The sequence below is a fragment of the Phyllostomus hastatus genome, unplaced genomic scaffold (assembly GCF_019186645.2).
Source record: "Phyllostomus hastatus isolate PE091 unplaced genomic scaffold, TTU_PhHast_1.1 phas_scaffold_501, whole genome shotgun sequence".
NCBI lineage: Eukaryota > Metazoa > Chordata > Mammalia > Chiroptera > Phyllostomidae > Phyllostomus > Phyllostomus hastatus.
The window spans coordinates 16,150,367-16,167,851 of record NW_025334033.1 but is presented as its reverse complement, the minus strand read 5'-3'; the positions used below and the strand labels follow the sequence as shown (position 1 = coordinate 16,167,851).

Below are 17,485 nucleotides of genomic sequence, written 5' to 3'. Positions count from 1 at the left end.
ATATTGCCCTTCGCCTTTTTCACCCATCTCCCTAACTGCCCCCACCTCTGGCAACCATCCTTTTGGTCTGTCTCTATGTGGGTCCTTTTTTATGCAAATAGGGGCAAATGAGTCATAGAATTGGTTGTTGTCATCCCCCACCCCCTGCCATAGACCCTTAATAGTTATGTTAGTTGTTTGTAGAGCCTGTTAAATGGCAATAGATTTTGGCTCAGGGAAGTCCAAATTTAGCCCAGAGAAATCCAACCTTGGCTTGCTTAAATCATGATTTCAGGCCTTCCTCTGTTCCCAGTGCTAAGTTCTAAAGATGAAGAAATCCATTTTAACTCCATTCCTGTAAAATAACTGCTAAATAAACAAGCCAGTTAGTTTATTTGGCTGACTATAGGACTAAGTGTCCAAACCCTGTATAATCTACATTCCTTTCCATAAATATCATACTAAAATGGTGACTTCACTGAACCAAACAGAAGTCCCAGGTTCTAGACCAAGTTCTATCACTAACTGGTTTTGGGACTTGTGGGCAAGTTAGTTAATCTCTCTGAACCTGTTTCCACTTTATATAAAATCAGAGATTGCTATATATTACAATGTTCCAAATGTCCAATTTTTACAGGGTATTAGTAGCCATTACTTATTCAATTGAGAAATACTGGCTTAAATAAAGTTCAGAACATTTATTTCAAGACTTATCAGCACTTTTATGCTTTGCCTTTTGAATCTCTAAGACAGGAATATAAGGTGCAGCAAACAAGTTTCACCATTAAGTTGTTTTTTCATGAAATATGTCATGTGTCCCACTGAACATACTTTTGGGAAATGTACTGTTATTTCTAGCACCCACCTGGGTGAATGTATCAGTCAGAGTCCCAGAAAGAAACAGACAGCAGCCCTGGCTGGCATAGCTCAGTGGATTGAGCATGGGCTGCAAATCAAAGCATCGAGGTTCAATTCCCAGTCAGGGCACATGCCTGGGTTGCAGGCCACAGCCCCCAGCAACCACACATTGATGTTTCTCTCTCTCTCTCTTTCTCCCTCCCTTCCCTTCTAAAAATAAATAAATAAAATCTTAATATATATATATATATATATATATATATATATATATATATATATATATATAAAGAAACAGACAGCAACTTCAAATGGGCACATTTAAATAAAAGAATATGATAAAATGACAATTTACAAGGGTACAGGCAGGCTTGGGGGAAACCAACAGGGGGTAATAACTACATTGGAACTTATAACAAAGGGAGGGGCCTGATGTGAGAGAGGGTAACTGGAGTAACTGCTTGGAAGGGGATGACTGATAGGATGGCCTTCAGCAGAGAGGCACAGCCCACCTACCATGACCTGGCAGGAAGGCAGGCAGGGAAAATAAATACAATTTCATTTTCTTTTCAACTTCCAGTTTTCTGCGGTGCTTCTCATTGTGTGAAACCAGCCAAAAGCCACAGGGCAAGGGAGCCTACCTAACAGAACAGAGAAGAAAGGAATGGAAGATGGACCTAGAGAGGCAGGCAAAAGCTATTCAGCACAGTGGGGCTCCATCCACAAGTGGCTGAATTATGTGATTAATGTTCTCAGGATTCAGTCTCTCCTCTCTGCTTTCCTCTGCCGGCTTCATCCTAGCGCAGGCTCTAGCCACCTGCAGCACAGATGCCAGCAGGAGCTCTAAGGTCACCTTATTGACTTTATAATTCCATATAAAATAATAAAAAGGGTGTGTGTGTGTGTGTGCATGTGTATATATGCACAGTCCAGGAAAAACATCCAGCAATAGTTAATATAACAAGAATGCTTTGCATGACATTGATGTAACCACCAAGGAGAGTGGACTGGAATGCACATGCATGAACAATGATGCTTCACTGTACTAGTCAGTGGGAGTGGTACATGCTGTTGAGTGAGCATGTGTATTGTGTGGCCATTGCATTCAAAATGACTTGAGTAGAGCAATGAATCTGCATCAGATTTCATGTTATGCTTGAACATTCCTCTGTGGAAGCTATTTGGATGATTCAGAAGGCCACAGCTATTGTGGAATATGCTAGATGTTTGAACATTCCTCTGTGGAAGCTATTTGGATGATTCAAGGCCACAGAAGGGCAACTGGTGATTGGCAGCTTCATCACCATAACACATCTGCTCACTTATCATGTCTGTTTTTTAGTGAAACATCAAAACACCTAAGGTGGCCCAGCCTCCCTACAGCCCAGATTTGGTGCCCTGTGACTTCTGGCTTTTCCCAAAACTAAAATCACCTTTGAAAAGGAAGAGATTTCAGTTGATGAGAGTCCAGAAAATACAATGGGGCAGCTAATGGCGATTGGGAGAACTTTGTGAGGTTCCAAGGTGCCCACTTTGAAGGGGACTGAGGGGTCATTGCTCCAAGTACAATGTTTCTTGTACTTTGTATTTTCTTCAATAAATATCTCTATTTTTCATAGTACATGGCTGGATACCTGCTGGACAGACCTCATATACAGTACTTACTGTATGCCTAGTGCTGCTGAAAGCCATTTTAGATACATTACCTCAGTTAATCCTCATAACTATCCCAAAAGTAGCTATGTATTACCCTACCTTTGGAGATGAAGAAACTGACATATCACTGGTAAGGAAAAGCTGACATTTAGATTCAGCTAGTCTAGCTCCAGCGAGCCTATACTTTTAACCGAAGCACCATAGTGCTTCTTGAAAAATACACCCTATTGCCCATGGCATCTACACCACTTATCAAAAAAAATGTTAGGTCGTGTGCTCACCACTGCATCAATCACTGGGCACTCAGCTTGCCAAACTGAGCCATATGTCCATTCCTGACAGGACCCCACGACTGCTGGCAATTTCTCCCTAAAAAAGGATGCCAGACAGATGTACAAAACAACAAATGCCCATCACAGGGACTGTGGACTTAAGGAAGTAGCCCTAGAGACTGGAGCTACAATTCTAGTTCTGCCTCTCTTTGCCATTAACCTCCACAAATTACCTATCACTTCATTGTCAGCACGGAGATTCTGATTTCATCTACCTCCAAACATGGTAGTGAGTATAGGTGGAAAGATACGAAGGTCTCTAAACAAAGATCTAGATATACCTAATTATATATAACACATTATTAAAATATCATAGTAAAATTGAGATATGCCAAACTTGAGCAAATAATGTCTGAAGCTAGTTTTTTAATCAACACTCTTTCTGAAAATTCCCGTAGAAATACCTTTCTTTAAAAAAAAGTGAAATTAAATAAATGAGGTCTTATTTTTTAAAGTGGTCTTGCAGACATTACACATAAATATTTAAGAATAAACAAAGCATGATTATAAGTTTATTGATTTTAGCAAAATAAAATGACATAAGTGGCTTCTTGAAAACTAATGAGGAATTTTTCTTGTTTCCTTGTCTCCAGAGCATTTGGCATTCTTTATCAACTGGTACATAAAAGAGTAGAAAAATAAAAGGTTGTCATATTGTCCTTTGTATTTCTCTTTTAACACGTCAGTGTGGTAGTCCACCAGAAAGTAGTAAATGGCTTCAATTGTGGAGAGGAAGGTGTCCGGCTTTCCTTTCTGATGGCGCCAGAAGCAAGTTTTTCTTGTTTTCAACTCAACTTGTAACAACCCTGCCAAAAAACAAACATGAAAAATATAAATATTTCTTAACCATGGGATATGATACAATTATTACAATCATATAACATGGATAAACTTTGGAGATAAAATGATGAGGTTAGAACGAAAGTCCCAAGAAAACAACAGACAGGTCAAAATAAAGCAAAACTAAGTTAATATAAAGTTTATGAAAACAGATGTTATACAAAAATTTAATCTAAAAAGGCAAAAGAATGATAAACATCATTCAGGAGAATAGTTAACTCTGCTGTGGGGAGGAGAACAGCTCAGGGGAGGGAAACACCGTTCCAAGTTATTAATACAATGTGGGTGTTTGGGTTCTTAACTAGTCATCATATCATTATGTGCTATGACTCAATGTCATGTATAGATATTCTCTCATATGTATCACAAGTTAGTTTAAAAAGTAACATTAAAAAAATCCACCTTTGCCTCTTTAATGGCAGAACTGGAACTGGGAGTCAGGTCCCAGCCCTGCTCTCCCATTAGACTTAAAACACAAACCTATCATGTCCATGTGAAGCTTTACATTCTTGAATGGTGCCACAGCGCCCATGGATAAAACGGTCAAAAGCATTCATTCATAAACTGAATTTCTTTAGTCTGTTCTCCTGATTCTCTCATATGTGTACACATTCAACACCATGTTCAACTATTTCAGTCTCCTGAATGTAAAATGTTTGTATATCTTTGTGCATATGCCCTACTCCTTGTCTCAAATGACACCCCCCACCCCTGCCCTGCTTCCCTTCGCCCATCCAGATTCCAACAGAGACAGAGAATCCTCCCAGGAACTCCAGGAAGAAGGGGGATAATGCTATCACTGCACCCAAAACCTAGTGAATTTTATTGTCTGCTTATCTGTCTGACTTCCATAATAGACTATTTGACAATGACCACTGTCTTCTCAATACTCACTTTCTCTCTCATTAACAAATTCTGTTCAATGTGTGTCTATCTAAAAAAACAATTTCCCAGCTTTCTTTATAGCCAGGGTGGTAATGTGAACCAATTCTGCCCAAAGAAAGGAAAAATGAAATCTCCTAGGTGGAACTTCCAGGAAAGCTTTTTTTTTTTTAAATAAACAAGCCAGACTCCGGGGCATATGGATATTGCCCTTTTTGCCCTTTGTCTGGCCTGAATAAATACAGGATACCTCTTACATGCATGAGGATGAAAATGATGGAGGAAAACAGGAGTCTGAGTTCTTAACTAGAGCATTGTGAAGTCCCCATACCAGCCCAGCACTACCCACCTCTGGACATTCACATGTGCAAAGTAAACTCACTTCTTGCTTTAAGATTCTAGCCAGGTTGCTGTTTCCTACAGTTGAATGCTACCCTGACTAACAGCCACTGCGACTGATCACAGGGCACAGATATTGCCTTACTCTCCTTTACATCCCTCAAGTCTGGGACACTGCCTGTGCAAGAGCAGGTGTTCAACAAACGTTACTGAATGAATGGACAAATCACAAAAGCCTTTAGAGTATTTTGAAATATTTGGAAAATATTTCAATTTGAATAGTTTTGATTCAAAGATACATGTAAGTTAAAACAATCAAAATCAAACTCTTTTTAACTATTTGTGTTAATGTAATTATAACCAAGAAGTAAAGGCAGACTTTGAAGTGTTGTGAGTTATTAGTACAATCAAAATCTTAACATAGGCAAGGGGATCACTCTGTAAAGTATATGACTGTCTAACCGCTATGCTGCACACCTGAAACTAACACAAAATAATACTGAATGTGAACTGTAACTGAAGGATAAAATTAAAAGAAAAAATCTTGACATAGGATTTTGACATCCTCAATGTAATTTGAAAAAGTAACAAAGAGTAACTTGTAATAATACCAGTTTCTATAATACATCTAATATGCTATAAGATATGAATATGAAGATATAAATATGAAAAACAGGACTCAGTGCCTACCACCACTAGTCTATCCTGTTTTGAAGATTTTCTTGGAAGTATGTAGAACCTTTTAAACCACAATGAAATACAGACATGGGATTACATAGAAAATTAATGTTATTTTTTAAAGTTTCCATGTACATTTAAAAATTCTCTTGCTAGTATTTCTGGCAGTCCATAAGTTTAGGATAAAATACACAAAAAAATTTAGCAGTAAAAGTTTGAAGGAGGCAACTAGTTATAAACGGCTTTTTCCCTCCCAAACTATTGCCTGAATTTCTTTAGTTGGAAAACGAGAATGAAAACCATACTCTCGTGAGGGCTGAACGGGGTAGCAGATGACGAGCTCTCACTGACACTCCCAGGACAGCTTAGGAAATGCTTATAATGTGAACAAATCTGTCAAAATGAAGGGGCATGGCTGGCTAATTTTAAAAACAAATTATGATATAATTTGTTTCAATAGTTTGGACTCCCTCCCCAACAAAAAGAAAATCATCCTTCCCGCACATCCTCCAACACTTCCTATGGCGAATCTTTAAGAACGTTACGTCACTCTTCACTAGTAGGTTTACACTGTCTGATTAAATTAGACATTTGACCTTTAGATGTTTCATTTTGACAGCAGTAAAACATTCAGAGCTATCTTTCTGTGAAGTCTGGCAAAATGGTATGTTTTTACATTGTTAAGGGGAATCTTAACCTCAGCATTCATAGTAAGATAACAGTAACATAATTTTTAAAAATTACATTTGAGGGTCTAAACTGAGATTTAGAGTTGTTCAGCTTAGCCCCACCAAACAATAAAATGTTTCAAAAGGCAATGATTTATAGCAAACATGGCTGTTTCTTATGGAAATAAGTTGGCTTCTCGGGAACCTGGCACTTTGCATACACAAAGATTATAAATGTGCACCAAGTTTTCCCTGTGGTGAAAGTAAGACATACAGAAGACTGACTCTAGAAATCTGTTTATTTTGTGATTTTGAAGGAACTGAGAAATTCCTTTTAAATATTTAATGTAGCACAAAACTGAAATATATGATACTTTCTATGTTATCTGGAAAAGAACAAAATTCCCTTTGTAGAAATCTGATTTTAAGCCGTAAGTGCACACGTGGACACTCTGAAAACAGATTTTGAATTGTACTCAATAATTCCTTATATAGTTTTTTTGAAGTGTTTTTACTTGTTCTTTCACTGGATCCTTTCAATTACCATATAAAGAAAAATGGCTCAGAAACATCTTCAAACTGGGGAATAATTTGCTGCTCACACCATTCAAGGTAATGTGGCAGGCAGTGCTCCAAAGAGCAGGGTTTTAGGGTTCCATTTCTCTATTGAGCATCAGCAACAAGATTCTTCCAGGTCTTATGCTCTGTAGCATCTACCTGTCTATCTGACTGTCTCCCTCCCTCTCTCACACATACATAATTTCTTTCACTGTCTCTACTTCTCTGCCTATATTCTGTACACACACACACACACACACACACACACAGTTAGAATGACAAAGTGATCTTACTAACACTTACGATGCTCTCACAGGTACAAAGTATATCAATTAAGCTAATTAAATTTGCTATTGCACTCACTTTAGTTTGGTACTAATTAACACAAGCCAGACTCCAAAGAGTGTCATAAATTTCTCTTCTAAATTATATACACTTTTAGCAATAGCCGAGGTTGAAACTGTTTTGGCAACTAGGTAGCTCTCTTGCCTTATAAGTATACATGATACACAAACAAAGCCATCAAAAAGCTGGAAATAAAACTAAAGCTTTTAGAAAAACTGAGAAAGCCTGAAGGACTGAGTAAGGTACAAGTGAGCAAGAAAATTAATGAGCTCTTGTTCTTCATAGCATACTAGTGTAGTACTTGGGCCAGTAAAGTCTTTTAAAACATTATTATTAGAAACTAAGCTTTTTACCCCAAGAGAAAAACAGATATAAACATAAAACAAAAGAAAAAAGCTCTCTGTAATGTTGAAGCTGAACTGGAACTATCCACTGTGGTATCTTTCTCGGCTCTACTGAAGCAACAGCATCCAAACAGTAGTACATCCACCAGGCCTGGGTTTCTAGTGTCATTCCCCATGAAAGAGAACCATGGCTCCTTTGAATGATTGATTCTAGGGCTGGGGCAGGAAAAATGTGCTGTACCAGAAAGACTAACGAGGCCATGACACAAAGGATTTGAAGGGCTCCCCCTGGCAAAGTTTGAGACAATTCGGGCATCTAAAAGAATATAATCATGATAGATTACAATATATTGAGCTAAAAAGATGTCAGACCACAGTGATCTCATATATGGTAGGAGCAGAAGAGGACAGAAGGGGGGGGGGGGCGGACAGCTCTTCATTACATAAGAATGCCAGCTAACAAATGTAGAAGAATCAAGAAAATTAAAACTTCATCATTTTGCAATTCTCAATACAATTACTGACTGAGAAAAGAGTCATCAGTGAATACTAAAACCACTGGGTGAGAAGCAGTCAGACAGTCCATAGTCTCAAAGCATCACCCCCTCAGACAGCATCATCCCACTGCTGATTACTACTCATTTCAAAGAAAAAGTAAATCCTCTAATGGAAGATCTGGCAATCACCTTTAACCAAGTACTGAAAGTCATCACCAATAATGGAACAACTTGCATTATACGCCTCCTGTGAATAGGGTAATCATACAATTTATCAGCTAATCAACTTTTCTGAGAGTAAGAAGAAACACTTTTAATAATTACACATAAGCAATAAATATAAACTGCAATTCTCATGGACAACACTGGATTTATCCTTACCTATAAGTATCCTTGAAAAAATATTTAAACTGGATTTAATGATGATGAACATTCAGACCACTGACCTGTCTGCTTCACATACATCTAAGTCATGAAAAACAAAAATGGAACTGTTCTACATTAAAAGAGACATAAGCAAATGAAACGTGAGTTTACATACCACATCAGAGGAGAAAGAGATGTAAGAGATATTTTGGGGTCAATTAGGGAAATGTGAATTTGGATTGTATCTTAGACATTAAAGAACTTTCATTAATTTTCTTAAAATGATAGTGGTATTACGATCATGCAATTATTCTTGAAAGATGTACACTTAGGTATTTAAGGGTGAAGTGTTGTACTGCCTGCATCTTCCTTTCAAAAGGTTCAACCAGTATCTATCTAAATATATACACACACATATAATGAAGAAAGAGAAATAAAGCAAACAAGGGAAGATATACAGGTAGTTAATGTTAATTCTTCTAGGATGTCTGTAAGTTTGAAGTTTTATCAAATAAATGTTGGAAGGAGGAGCAATACAAAAATATTTTTTTCCTTACCTTGAAGTCTCTCATCAGTGAGTATTTTGTTTGTTTGGTTCCAGGTGCTATCTATAAATATAATTTTTTTCAGTGTTGGCTCTTTGCACTCGCCATCATTCAAATCCTGTTCTTCAGTTTTCTTGCGTTTAACAGATGGCTTGTCAGGGTCATCATTTTTGCCTCTCACATTATTTTGAACTCGTTTTTGCAAATAAAAAGAAATATCTTTTACTGAGACTGACTTAGGTCCAGGAAAAACAAGTGCAACCTAAAACAAGGAAACTTAAGTTAATAGTGTGCAATTATGATCTTCAGAGTGAATAAACTCTGACTTAAAAATTTAACAGAAAAAACATATTGAATATCTAAGAAAGAAGCACTAGGCTTTACTACTTGTGCTTCCTTAATATATATGGTAGAGTTCTGGGCCCTTCCAAAATAATTCATAATCGTAATATACTACCTAAAGTTTTACTTCAAAATTAGTTATTTACCTACTGATAGAAGTCAAGTTAATTGTATCTTGAAACAAAAAACTAAACTTATAATATTTTATAAGCTCAAAGGCAAAGTATGTGATACTTTGTAAAAGAACCATTAACAAGTACTCAATAATTAAACAGCATTTTCACCTATGTAGTACACAAAGACCAAACAAATGACACACAGCAGTGCTGGAAAGGCAGTGGTGTAATGGGCCTTTCCAGCCGTTGCTCAACTCCTCCTGAAAGCAATCTGGCAACTTAAGTCTTGAAATGTTTATACGCTTTGGTCAAATAATTTCACCTTAAAAAAATAATCCTAAGTACCCACATACTCACCACACCTATAATATTGGTTAAAGTGTATTTATTACAGTGAAAAATTAAAACTGAAACATCTAACATTCAAGGAATAATTCTTTAAATCATGGTACTTCCTGTTGTGTAGCATTTTACTGAGAGATTCTACATGACAGCCCCCACTGTCTGAACAGTGCCTGTCACAACGCAGGCCCCCAGCAAATACCAGTGGAATGAATAACTGTTGGTAGAATTATGAGTATTTTATCCTTCATATTTTCCCTATTTACAAAATTTTCTTTCATGAGCCTCATTTTAATATGAAAAATAAACATTATAAACATAAAATAAAAGCTCTTGCATTTATAAACTTCAAAGTTATACAAGCGGTATAACTTAAACATTCATAATACATGTCAATTTTCCCCCATACCCAATTAGCAAAGTCCAGGGTTTCTTAATTTTCTTGGATTATAGGCATATCACATCCCTTTATAGAACCTAGCACTGTGTGCTATTTAATTAGCATAAATTATACGTAGCTGACCAGGGAGGCAAATGAAAATATATTCCTAAATCCAAAACTCAGATGTTATTTACAAACACAACTTTCGACATAAATGCAATAAAAAACACACTTATAGTAAAGGTAAAACCAAGTTCTTCCTAGAACAAATCAACCTATTACTTTTTAACTTTGTTTCTGATTACCCACACCAACAAATGATCCCCAAGAGACCTAAAAGGGTTTATAAGCTTCTTTAAGAAGTGCCCAGTGGCTACCTCTTTTTGAGATTACTTTTCCACAAGGCCAGTAATATCTCACCAATGTGAAATTTCAACTATGTGAAAGCCAATTAAGAATCTAGAAATGAGCAAGGAAGACCTCTGAGCAGACCAAAAAAATATTACAAAGGCTGTACACTGAAGCTCTAAATTTAGGGAGAATTCCTAAAAATCCTTTTTAGTCTTTTTTTCTTTTGGAGAAATTCTGATGTTTGTAATCTGGTTTCTCAGTTCACATCAAATTAGACTATCTATTGTAGTGTAGTGTAGGCAGGAAAATGAAGAGGGGAAAAAGTAAGAGCAGACATAACGTTGGTAAAGTGTAAAAAGACTTGAAGAAATAATGAAGAAAAATAATAAAAAATGGAAATACTCAAAAAAGCCTAACAATCTAGGATCTTCTGATCTTTTCAGATACCAATGAAGTGTATGCTGCTTAGTGTTATATAGGATAACCCTAGGTCATTAAGAAAAACATTAGGTTGTGTTCAAGTAAGTTCAGAAAGGCACTGGAGTTTTTCAAATTCATTTTTAGAGTCAATGTGAACAGTTGTAAAAAATAAGCTGCCTACTTCATGGTCCTTTTCTTCATATTCCGGAATGCAAGGGTACGTGTAAATAGTTACATATTCAGGTGCTAGCAGTTTTGCATGTATAGCAGTACTTTTGCCATCTGTTTCATTTGGATGTTTAATGATGTCAATCTTCAGTGGAAGCTAAAATTTACACACACAAAAAGAGAAGTGAACAAAACAAATACAAAAATTCTAATTTTTAAGTTAATAAAAATGGTCTGAAAAGCTTAAATGGCAAGTTCACACTATATCCCTATAAATAGACAGGATCCGACACAAATAATGCCCCTTTTTATTACAAAATCATAAACATATAATTCTGTAACCTAACAATATCACACTCAAACACATCATATGACATTTCAGCTGAAAAGTTCAAATTAAAACTATAAATTATTACACCCATATTATTACCTTACCAACCACACTCAAGTAGGTGTTGCTTCCACCCTACCCTGTACTTATGTTTGAAGTCATACTTTTCTACAACAGGATATTAAGAATGATAGGAGTCAAAGCAAACCCAAATTTCTCCCTTGATATTGTTAATCATATAATAGAATGACTTTTTTATCTCATTTAACATAGAATCTGCTCTTAAAGCAAAGCTCCAATGTCATTTTCATTTAAGTTACACAGCACTTGAGTCCAAATTCTTGCATTTCAGTATCTGTGCCAAGAACATTTTTTATAATTCCTATAAACTTCAGATTTGTTTGTTTTATGATATAGAAAAGGAAATAAAAGCTTTGTTGAAGCTCAGATCTAAAGTTCAAGTTAAAATTTTGTTCCTCATACATTCTTTGATGCCAAAGGTTTTGTCCTTAGTTGTGAACATCTTCATTCTCAGACGTGTCCTTTAACAGCTCAAATGAAATAATAATCAACAGAAAAATCCAGTAAAAGATCCAGATCTTGGAGGTGCACTCTATGTGTAAAAAAATAACCATCTTCAAAATCATTTTGCCTATTTCCTTTAAAGCTTAATTATTTATTAGGGATTATGTCCTTTCTCTATACAAAAATAATATTACCTTGCATTTTTTGAGTTACATTTTAAAGTATTTATAAGCTAACCAATCAAATCAAAAAGGTTCTTTAAATCTGTCTTTAAATTGCTATAGTTTATATAACACAGCCCAATGAGTAGGTCTTAGTCTTTTCAGTCTTAGTTTAGTTGCGTTCTGGTCACTGACAGGTGCTCCATGTTCGTGTACAGGATGAAGGTAAGCCCATTCTACAAAAGCCTAAACAAAAATGAACCTACCTACTTCCTCTGGGATATGTTTTCTCAAAAAGCAGTCCATAGCACCTGGGATAGTTTTTGAAAGTCCTTTAGGGAGTCCATAAACCTGTCTGTTGTAGTGTTCACGTTTATATCACATTTTTTCTATGTTGTAAATGAATTATAATCACTAATTTTTAAAAAAGCAATTGATTTCACTAAAATCCATACCATTCATCTCAGACCTAAGTGTTTTGGCAATGTGCATCTCTTTTTCCAGAGACAAGAAAAAGAGATGGGTTTACCAGTCTGTAGGATTAAATTTCTATTAATATAATCCATTTGCATAATGATGTTATTTATCAAGTTTATCAATTACAGTACAATAGGCAAATATGAGATGTCTTTTTAAAATCTATTTTCCTACCCTGGCTGGTTTGGCTCAGTGGATTGAGTGCCAGCCAGCAAATCAAAGGATCGCTGGTCCAATCCCCAGTTAGGGCACATGCCTGGGTTGCAGGCCAGGTCCCCAATAGGGGGCATGCAAGAGGCAACCACACACTGACGTTTCTCTTCCTCTCTTTCTCCCTCTCTAAAAATAAACAAATAAAATCTTTAAGAAAATAAAATAGAATCTATTTTTCTACACTCAAAGAATTAAGTTTTTTACCAACCTTCACAAGTGGCATCTGTTCCATAGGTACATTTTCAACTGGGACATAACATGTATAGCAGTAGAACATTCTTGAACCACCACATTTAAGACATTTTGATCTTCCACTTTGTTGAGCTTTTTGAAGAACTTCTTGAGATGCTAAGCATAAGTTTTGAAGAGGATCTTCTGCAGCTATGGAAGTAGTTTGTGACTGTTGTATTTCCACAAATTTTGAACTATTTTCTTCCCTTTCTTTCAGAAATATAGGTTGATTGAGAGACATTTTTCATTCAAACCAAAGTTTAACATCTATTGCTAAAACACATTATTTTAGGTACACTGAAAAAAAATTGGGGCGGGGGGGCAAAATAAAAACAAAACATTTTACTCACTGTCTCCACAAAGAAGGAAAATTACTCAATTTAATGCACAATTGTCTGCTGTTTTAGTATTTATTAACAAAGACCAACAAGTTTTTTAAATCACTAAATTAGTACACTTTAAAATACAGAATTAAAATGCAATACACTCAAAATAAATTACCCTTTGGAACACCCCCCCCCAATAAAAATAAAAAGGGGCTTTCTTAGAAAAATTATTTCAAATATAAAGCTTAGGTACCAACAACCTATTTTTCAGCAACTCTTTTTGTTCCAAAGACAGCAATTTTGTTTTATATTAGGAGTGCAATAGTTTATTGTTTATATCAGTCAGGCCAGGAATGTATGGGATCTTTGAATTGATGTTTCGTGACAACTAATCTCAACCAGAACTCTAATGGAAATGCAGGCTTCCAATGTAATCAGTAAAATTTAGTTGTTTATATTCTAAAAGATGTATTTCTCTCCACCTTAAGTTAAAACACACATAAAATATAACTAAGCATCCATTAAAATGTGAGATGCATCTATTACCAGTTATAATGTGTAAGATATCCCAAAAGGTAAATATATGCCCTGAAAAATCAAGTGTGATCTTATAAAGTTTTATAGAGTAACATTAATGTGCACTCACTCTAAGAATTCCTAGTGTTTTTTTTTAAACACCATTTGGATTCTTAGTTCTAGAGATAAAATGTAAAATAATTTTCCCACTTAAATATTCCCTCCAGAGAAGGAGGACGGCTGCCAAAACTGTTCTTCAAATACTCTGGAAGCACAGTATCTTTTGGGTGGAAAAGAGATTGGGGCCCTTTTGATTTGATATGCATTCCAAAGCAGTAAAAGGACTCTCCTACCACAAAGCCTTACAGCATGCAGTGTTTGACTACGAGGCTCTGGGCACTTGGGGTACAAAGCTGACGGGAGAAACACTGAGGGCAACAGGAAACTTTCTGTGCTCTCCCACATTAGAAAATGAACAGGAAGTCCAACAGAACTTAATATACAAGATAACATACTAACAAGAAGTTAGTGATACTAATTTCATTACTTCAGTAGTTTTTTATAGATTGTAAATCCCAGGGAGCCAAAAAGAAACGCAAAGAAAAGCAATGATGGCCATTAAAGAAAAAGTTAAATATACTTGCCAAATTTACGCAAGGGGAAAATTAAAATACCATACAAAAATATTTCTGATGTGTACTGATTAGGAACAGATTTACATTTTGGGTTTTTCAGAGAAAGTGATATTTTAGAATGACAGTCCAATCATTTTTTCCTGCCTCACAAGTCTACTACTTCATCTACTTCTACTACACATCACCTACTTCTAACCCCTACCCCAAATCACCTACCTAGAAATGGCTTCTGTCTTTGTGAATATGTCCTCAATGACTAGGACACTGCTAGATATTAAGCTGTCACCTTTTCTTGAGTATCAGATCTTTTTAAAATCACATGAGATCGTATCTTAGACCGCATCTGTAAGAAATGCATATACAGACACAATAGTTTGCTCACAATTTCAGGTCATTTGCAGATCTCTTGAGTCCATCTACAGATCCCTGTAAAGAAATCCTGGGGATGATCTAATTAGTCCCCAGATATTGGAACTGCAAATCTCCTACTGGCCAAAAAAAGGTCAACTGTCATAGCAAGAGAGGTCTCATCACTGCACTTAGGAAGCTAATTAAGTCTCATCTAAATTCTCTACATTTGGGTTTGTTCTGGTGCTGCCTGAGGTCCTTAGGGAGAAACACTTTTAGGCTGTAAGTCTTGCGTTACCTGGATCATGGGGCCCATCCTAAAAAAGAAACTGGATTGGACAAATTCAACCTGACTCCATGTTGCTGGGTATTCAATGGAAAATTACTGATGCATTTTTCTAGGGCTCTCAAAAATGCACTGTTCCTGAGATGTCTCAGAAATATCCCCTATACTTGGGCTTCTATCTACATAACTAAGTGAATATTAGTCAAACCTTATATAGATATTGTTCCTCTACAAAATCGAACAACATAAATACCTGTGAGACAGTGAAAGGGGTATGGTTATGCCCCTCCCCTGTGTCACCTACATACTCTCCCTTATGGCTGATGTGGCCATGCAGAATAAGAGGCAGCTACCTCCCAAGGTCTCTGAAACCACATGACCAGGGCATCTGTTCTGATCTAGCCAACAGCCTGCTTCAAATGTGTACAAGTCATGTGAGCAAACGTGATGACTCAAAACCTTAAAAACATACTTGTTAATACCAACTACATGCAGAGAAATACAAGTGGAGTCGTGGGAGTTACTTAGAAAACATGAAAAGGCTTTACTCCTAAGGAACTGATACATCCATTATTCTGCAACCTAGGTTGAAACCAAATCCTTCTCCTACACTTCCCCTACCCCAAAACTAATTACTCACCAGGTTGCATCAATTCTACCTTGCCCATAATCCTCTACTTTTAGTCTAAAGGCAGGACTTTAGATGGTCTATAATAATCTCTTACATTTCTTTACCTCTGTGCATTGATCATTGCTTCCACATATTTAACATGGAAAAATGTACCTTAACTTGGAGTCACCTTGAGTGAAGCTACCGGTCCTGGCGAACAGTCAACTCCGAAAGCAGATTTTTTTACTCATCTCACCTATCTCTGTGTCTAATGCAGCAGGAGGAAGTTTAACAAATACTTAACTAAGTCAAAACCATTCCGAAAAAAAGCAGCAGCATACAGTATGCATCTTGCTACTGAAGTACCTGACAAACTGATTTCACCGGCCCACTGCAGACAGGCATAGAAAGCAGTCTGGAAGACCTTTTTTTCTGCAAAACAATACTAATGGAAAAGGCTCCTAGCTACAAACAAGTAAGTTAACTCACCTCCTAACAGAACACTGTATGAGACGCCCCCATCCTGGACTGCAGGTTTTGATGAAACCCACTTCAAATGTTTCTTTCCTGGAGTATTTTTAAGAACCTGGTCCCATACCCTATAGAGACCCCACATCCATTTTTTTTTTAAAAAAAAATCCAAGGTATCACCTTTTTCATACAGGACCCATGGCCCCTCCCAGACCACCCACCATTTGGTAGGCACTGTTCTGCCTTGGTTGTACACGGTACACTGGAGCTCAGACAAAACTAATCCTTAAATGTGGCTTTAAATAGCGCTTTTATCATCCAACTCCATGCACGTACTTGGCACCTTCAAGTGTTAATATATTTCCTTGCTTGTCCTACATTTCCCCCCAAATAACTTAAGCCATAAGAAACGGACTCCTTTGCTTATTATGTAACCATCATCTTAATATTTTAAATATTACAATGCATGGCATACTGTGTTTGTGCTAAGCTGCTCCTTCAGTGATAATCAATCCCTCGCAAACCACTCCAAACACTAAAAACACAAAGAACAGGTATGATTCCTAGGGGACTAACTTTGCCAGGACAGGCTTTCTTTGAGTCGTTAATCACCGAAAAATAATTGTTAGGGGAAAAAAATTTTTTTGAGGAAAACTCGGGAAGCCTTTTCCCAAAGGGCCCGCAAGATCCAAAAAAAAAATGCAAGCGCCGCGCAGGGACACCCGGAACGACCTATGTGAGGGCCGGGCCACGGAGCATCCACTCCTCGCAGTCGTGCGGCTCCAGCCAAGCCACCAAGTCCCCAGAGAGGTGCGGACACCGGCACGAGAGATCGGAGTGGGACTCAGACCTGCACAGCCCGCGGGTGCTCACACAGATCCACGCGTCTTCCGCTCCGCCCGAGCCCGCGGCGCGCGCCCGGCAGTGCTGGCGCGTGAACGTGGTGGAGCGCCTTCCGGGAGACCGCGGTGGGGAGGAGCCCGGCCGTTTCTAAAGCTGTTGCTAGGGCCCGCGCAGCGATAGCTCCTCTACTTAGGTAACCGGCGTGGAGGACGACGGGGAGGGGAGAAACGGGAAGTCCCGCCTCGCCCTCGGCAGCCGCGGGCGGAGTGGCCCTACTGCTGAGAGACAGGACCAGACCCGCGGCGTCCAGGATCCGCGAGGCTGGGCCTCACGCCCCGCCAGCTTGGCTCTGAGGTCCCTTCTGAGACTGGCCGGGGCCACAGAAGTGGTACTCGGACTCGAAATACACGCTCACGGGGTAGTTGTAGTGAACAGTGAAGGTGCTGACCCTACAGAACGCTTTTCCATTTTACCAATCCCGCAAATAACTCTTTGTTGTGTAGGGCC

The 17,485-nt window shown here is 37.6% G+C and overlaps 1 protein-coding gene across 5 annotated transcripts; it reads right to left on the bottom strand.

The window, feature by feature from the left end:
- Positions 1-3,304: 3,304 nt before the first annotated feature.
- On the bottom strand, positions 3,305-17,131 carry DTWD1 (DTW domain containing 1). Of its 5 annotated transcripts, XM_045823130.1 has the most exons (7): positions 16,986-17,123; positions 16,154-16,263; positions 14,637-14,763; positions 12,921-13,240; positions 11,019-11,162; positions 8,897-9,146; positions 3,305-3,628 (listed from the first exon to the last, which is right to left on the bottom strand). In XM_045823130.1, exons 4-7 carry the CDS (start codon positions 13,182-13,184, stop codon positions 3,381-3,383), a joined length of 906 nt encoding a protein of 301 aa, XP_045679086.1. In that variant the 5' UTR covers positions 13,185-13,240; positions 14,637-14,763; positions 16,154-16,263; positions 16,986-17,123; the 3' UTR covers positions 3,305-3,380. The 5 variants fall into 5 exon arrangements, with proteins under 5 accessions (XP_045679086.1, XP_045679085.1, XP_045679087.1 ...); XM_045823129.1 differs by lacking the exon at positions 16,154-16,263 and having other exon boundaries at positions 16,986-17,131; XM_045823131.1 differs by lacking the exons at positions 16,154-16,263; positions 16,986-17,123 and adding an exon at positions 16,868-16,909.
- Between the last annotated feature and the right edge of the window lie 354 nt (positions 17,132-17,485).